At 45.5% G+C, this 6000-nt stretch overlaps 1 protein-coding gene across 1 annotated transcript; it reads left to right on the plus strand.

Annotated features, from left to right (window-relative positions):
* Positions 1–32: 32 nt before the first annotated feature.
* On the plus strand, positions 33–3562 carry NDNF (neuron derived neurotrophic factor). The gene is made up of 3 exons (XM_062494002.1): positions 33–226; positions 1192–1316; positions 2172–3562. Exons 1-3 carry the CDS (start codon positions 33–35, stop codon positions 3560–3562), a joined length of 1710 nt encoding a protein of 569 aa, XP_062349986.1.
* The last annotated feature ends 2438 nt before the right edge of the window (positions 3563–6000 follow it).

Raw genomic sequence — 6000 nt, forward strand, 5'->3', positions numbered from 1 at the left:
CCTGAGGTGGGATTCCCTGTCATTGCTGCAGGATGATCCTGCTGCGCTGCCCGCTGCCACTCCTGCTGCTGCTGCTGCCACTCCACTCCAGGCCCCAGAAGTTGCCCACCAGGGATGAGGAGCTCTTCCAGATGCAGATCCGGGACAAGGCGTTTTTCCACGACTCGTCAGTCATCCCCGACGGAGCTGAAATCAGCAGCTACCTCTTCCGAGACACCCCCAAAAGGTATTTCTGTCTGATACCCCCAAAAGATATTTCTGTCTGGTCCAGAAGAGGAAGCTGGACTTTGAAGACTGTAGCTTTGGTTGCTGGGCACTTGAAGATAAAAATTGGATCCCAGAAAAACACAAATTCCAGTGTTCTGTTTGGTGAAGTAGATATGTGAGCCTCCATCCTAAATCTGGCTTCCCCATATGAGGGTCTGTCCAGTATATTTGATTTCTGGGATGAGCCAGAGCTCCCCTAGACCGGAGAATTTTCCCGAAGTGGGGCCACTAACCATATCTGGAGGCAATGGGAAGGAAAGTAGAAACTACAGGCTTGACCCACCATGTTTGTCCCTCTTCACTCTTCCCTCCTGTGCTTTAAAGAAGCAGCATTAGGCAGCCTGGTCTGTACTCCCCACTTCCCAAACTGCACCCTATGGGTGAGAAAATACTGAGTATTAGACTGGGGAAGAGCCTGAGGCTCCAAAGAGTTCAGGGAAGAGCTGCATTACCTCATATGACATACCTCCTCCAGCCTTCATTGCTGAGGAACATTTTTTAACAGGTTATGTGTAGTGGGGTGTGGGAGGGCAGCTGCGTGTGTGTATCTCCTGGTGCTTACCTGGATACGATGTAAAATCTATGTCCTGCTTGGAAGAGCACATCCCTAAGTTCCAAGAGAGATCCCATTTCCCTCATTTACATCTCTGTGATTATTTGTATCTAGGATAGTTTAGGGGTAGAAAGTAAAGCTGCTGGAGGGGAGGGCAGAAGGCCAGAAACACCTCTGCTCTACCTTGACACCATGTGTGAACTCTGCTCCTTAGCTCTGGTTCACCAGCCTTCCCATGTTCCCACTGCCTGCTGGAAACACTTTTGACTCCCTGGCCACACCAAGACCATCCCTGATCCTGTCAAGTCAATCTTTGTCAGTTGGCTGCCATCAGGAGTTCCTAACATGAGGGTCTCTGAACTTCCCTCTAGGTATTTCTTCGTGGTTGAAGAGGATAACACTCCCTTAGCAGTGACAGTGACACCGTGCGATGCCCCTCTGGAGTGGAAACTGAGTGTGCAGGAGCTCCCAGAGGAAGCCAGTGGAGAAGGATCAGGTAACAAGCAGTTAGCAACTTCCCCTGTCCCCTTCCTTGCTTTTCTTCTAGATTTAAGGTTCCTCGAACACCGAGTCTCACAGCAGGCCTGTCCTTATGCTCTTCTGCTGTTTTGGTCTTCCAGTGCAGGAGACAGACAACAGGCAGCAACATGAAAAGAAAAAGGACTACAAAGAAGTAAAAGCTGAGGATACAGGCACAGGGGTCTGCATGCTGCTAGAGCAAACTGTGTTCACCCAGAGTGACTCAGTTTGATGGGGGCTTTGCTGTGAGGTGTTTACACAAGATAAGAACTGGAGAGACAGGGCTGGCATTGCAGCAGGACTGAGCTCAGCCCTTGGAGGGGCTCATCTCCAGACATGGAGCCGTGTAGCTGCTGTTCAGGAGAGGAAAGGGCTACCAGGGGCTCTGACACATGTGCTGAACTGTCACACACACACCTCATGGTATGGCAGACACGCCTCTGGCCCCCACTGTGTTTACCAACAAAATTTTAGTGTGACTCAGGTGGCCAAAGCCAAGGGTCCATACCCAGGAGCAGGCAGGTGAGTTTCTCCTGGGGAAAACTGCATGGCTACTCCAAGTGGGATGCCTGACACTCCAGTGGAAGGTGTTAGCTACCATTCATGAGACTCCATTAACGCTGGTCAGGTGGCATTTCTATGGTGTTTGGGTTTAACCTGAGTGCCAAACCAACTTTGCTCTCTGATTTGACAGAAGTGTTGATCAATTACATGTTCCTCAGAAGCCTTTTCCATCTCACATTTGTATTTTATGTAGTAAAACATGCCTGTTAGAGTTCTGTTTCTTCACATTTGCAGAGAGTGCCTGTACAATATTTTGCTTGAATTCCAGGTGACCCAGAGCCCCTTGAGCAACAGAAACAGCAGATTACCAACGAGGAAGGCACGGAGCTGTTCTCCTACAAAGGCAATGACGTGGAGTACTTTGTGTCCTCTAGTTCCCCATCCGGGTTGTACCAGCTGGATCTGCTGTCGACAGAGAAGGACACCCATTTTAAAGTGTATGCAACCACGACTCCAGAGTCAGACCAGCCTTATCCCGAGTTACCTTACGATCCCAGAATCGATGTCACCTCTCTGGGACGTACAACGGTGACACTGGCATGGAAACCGAGCCCCACTGCCTCCTTACTGAGACAGCCCATCCAGTACTGCATAGTCATCAACAAAGAGCACAACTTCAAAAGCTTCTGTGCTGTTGAAGCCAAGCTCAGCTCTGATGACGCCTTTATGATGGCTCCAAAGCCAGGTCTGGATTTCAGTCCCTTTGACTTTGCCCATTTTGGCTTCCCTGCAGACAACAACTCTGGCAAAGAACGTGGTTTCCTTAAACCGTCCAAGTTTGGGCGGCAAACATCCCCAAAGCCGAGAGTTGACCTGCACAGAGTTTGTATTGGGAACAAGAACATCTTCACCGTGTCTGACCTGAAGCCAGACACACAGTACTACTTTGACATGTTTGCAGTGAACACCAACACCAACATGAGCACCGCCTATGTTGGCACCTTTGCCAGGACCAAGGAGGAGGCGAAGCAGAAAACAGTGGAGCTGAAGGATGGCAAAGTTACAGATGTGTTCATCAAAAGAAAGGGAACCAAATTTCTGCGTTTTGCCCCTGTTTCATCTCACCAAAAAGTCACCTTTTCCATTCATTCTTGCCTGGATGCTGTTCAGATCCAAGTTAGGAGGGATGGAAAACTTCTCTTGTCTCAAAGCGTGGAGGGCGTGCGGCAGTTCCAGCTCCGGGGGAAAGCAAAAGCTAAATACCTGATTAGGCTGAAGGGCAGCAAGAGAGGTGCTTCCATGCTGAAGGTCCTGGCTACAACGAGGCCCAACAAGCAGTCGTTCCCTTCCCTTCCCGAAGATACGCGGATCAAAGCCTTCGACAAGCTCCGCACGTGTTCCTCGGTCACGGTGGCGTGGCTGGGCACGCAGGAGAGGAACAAATTCTGTATCTACAAGAGGGAAGTGGATGACAATTACAACGAAGAACAGAAGAGAAGAGAGCAGAACCAGTGCCTGGGTCCAGACACGAGGAAGAAGTCGGAAAAGGTTCTCTGTAAATACTTCCACAGCCAGAACATCCAGAAAGCAGTGACCACAGAGACAATCAGAGGCCTGCAGCCTGGCAAGTCCTACCTGCTGGATGTTTATGTGATAGGGCACGGCGGGCACTCGGTGAAATACCAGAGCAAACTGGTGAAAACAAGGAAGTTCTGTTAGTGCCCATGGGCAGAGGAACACAGGGAACTCCGGACTGAGCGTTATCCTGCTTCCGAGTATACGGATTGACTACTTGCACAGCTGAGAAGTTGTGACCTGTATTTGTACTGTGTAGAAAAGATATCAACTTGCATATTTATGTTTACAAAAGTCATTGTCTGGAGGAGCTGAGGCTGGTGCTGTCTGGTAGCACCTGGCAGTGGTGTTATCATGAGTCCAGTGAGCCACATGTGATGCGCAGTAGATGTCCAAGGTAGCAGAAAACCTCGGAGGAACTGGCACACCTTTGCTTCCATATTGCATGAACTGCTTCTAAATTATTTTACACTTTAAAAGGCTGAGGTACATCATTTGTCCACCTTGTTACTCACACACACAACTCACAGATATATGCCCTTTCTCTCAGTGTAGATGGTAGGGTTTCTGTAAATTATTTTATAGAGTCTTGTTTTAAATGTTTATGTTTCTATGATTGTAAACTATTAAAATCTCCCCCCAATAAAATACAGATCTAAACTAAGTATTAACTGAGCTGCACATGAAGCAGTTTCATTGCTAATGTAAATTCTTACCTAGCTGATTTTCATGTTTAAATACTGTATGTATTTCATGTACAAAGTTGCCATAACGTTATATTCCTGTACATAAAATTAAAAATATTAGATTATATAGTCTTGACTTTTTGTTGGTCTTTTTTTTTTGACATTCTAAGTGGGCAGACAGACATGGGGACAGAAGAGACATGCTGAAACTTGAACTGAATTCAGTTTTCCTGTTTCATCGTGTCTTGGAGTCTGAGTTAGAGAGGCCATGCAGATCTTTGGTATGGTAATTTGTTATTTTTTGTTAGATTCTCATTGGAAGCATTTGCTTTCTGGATGCTGCTGGGTTTGACCACAGTAGTAATAAGCTAAAAAGATTCTATTTTTTCCATTGACAAGAATGGTAGTGCTACCAAAACCCCAGGTACTTGGATTTAATTTGCAGTTATTTCCATGGTGTAGATTTCTTTAAGATATTATATTTCTAGGTATCATATTTTCTAAATTATCTTTGTTTTTCAACATCACCTCCATTGACTCAAAAGCCTGTGGAGAGCTGCTTACCAAAAAACACTCCTCAGAGGGACAGCTAGGCCAACCCCATTTCAAGATTTTTTGCCCTCCCCCCAGAAAATTAGGTACCATATGAAGATTGATTGGAAGACACCTGCTGTGTTTAATGTGCTTATACACTAAACGTAATAATGGGAATTCAGATTGCTCTGGAGATCCTTAAAGGAACTCAGAAACACACATTTGCTGGATTACCATGCCAGGGTGTACAGGAGCTGTAGGTGAGATGGGAATCCTCAAGAACAGGACACTGCTACCAAGGTTAGATCACCAGTTGCCAGAGATACTTTCCCTATATTTCACAGTCCAGAAAGCTACTGAATCCATAAGCTAAAGCATTTATCTTTACAATTACAATACAAAAAAGAAATTTTTTTAAGCATTTCTCTCTTTACTGCTGCCACCTGTGTGTGGATCAGTGCCCCTTCCACTGGCCTAGAATGATGTTTACTTCAAAACACATGTTTTAGCACAATTCCAGCTCTGCTTGCTCCCTTTAGCCAGATTTCTCTGTTTGGATATTCACCCAGCTCACTTGGCTTTTCTGCCTGCTAACCCCTTATGTTTGCAGCATGTCACGAAATTAAGAAACTGCCCAAGATTCGTGCAGCTTCTATTTCTGAGCATGCTGTTTTCGAAGAAAAATGTCACAACAGTTGTCTTTATTTCCCACTGGAATTATTTTCCTGAACAGCTAGCTCTGTTTATTCTTCTGGATGAAACTGAGACCATACTGGTACCATATCTACTAATCATCACATTTTATTCAGCTCTTAATGATCTGAGAGAGACTGTTCTTTAAAGGATAGAGTTAAAATAAGGGCACTGTTTTATACAGTGCAAATATAAGTCAGCCTTAACGGAGAGGTGACTGAAGCAGGTGTTAAAGTAAAATGGGTCTCATCTGCTGGGAAAGATCCAGAGAGAGTGTTTGTGAAAGCAGAGAGCCCATCTAAGAAGTCATAGTATGGGCAACATTGAAACATATATGAAAAGAATTTATAAAGAATGCAATAGATGGATACCTGGTGTAAGAGGTCAAAAAAAGCCAGTATATTAAAGAGATATATATATGCATAGAAATATACATACAAATATACATAGGGCCTTTTAAAGCACAAAGCTGGTGGGTTAATTAAAATAGAAACTTAAGCTGGGAAAAGAAGGTTACATGGAGTTCAGCGTTCATACGGATGGCATGTGTCCCTTTGGGACAGAATGCCATGCTGGAATTTGCAGCTGAGGAACATGTAGGGTTACAGGAAAGCAGCAGAGGTGGCTCACAGGGATGGCAGCACTTCCTTAAGGCTCATCTATTGCAGG

Source organism: Cinclus cinclus, chromosome 5 (assembly GCF_963662255.1).
Source record: "Cinclus cinclus chromosome 5, bCinCin1.1, whole genome shotgun sequence".
NCBI classification, from domain to species: Eukaryota; Metazoa; Chordata; class Aves; order Passeriformes; family Cinclidae; genus Cinclus; species Cinclus cinclus.

Coding starts and splice junctions, on each gene's coding strand:
- NDNF (XM_062494002.1), top strand. CDS start 33: ATGATCCTGCTGCGCTGCCCGCTGCCACTCCTGCTGCTGCTGCTGCCA. Junction 227..1,191: donor TTCCGAGACACCCCCAAAAG/GTATTTCTGTCT, acceptor ACTTCCCTCTAG/GTATTTCTTCGTGGTTGAAG. Junction 1,317..2,171: donor AGCCAGTGGAGAAGGATCAG/GTAACAAGCAGT, acceptor CTTGAATTCCAG/GTGACCCAGAGCCCCTTGAG.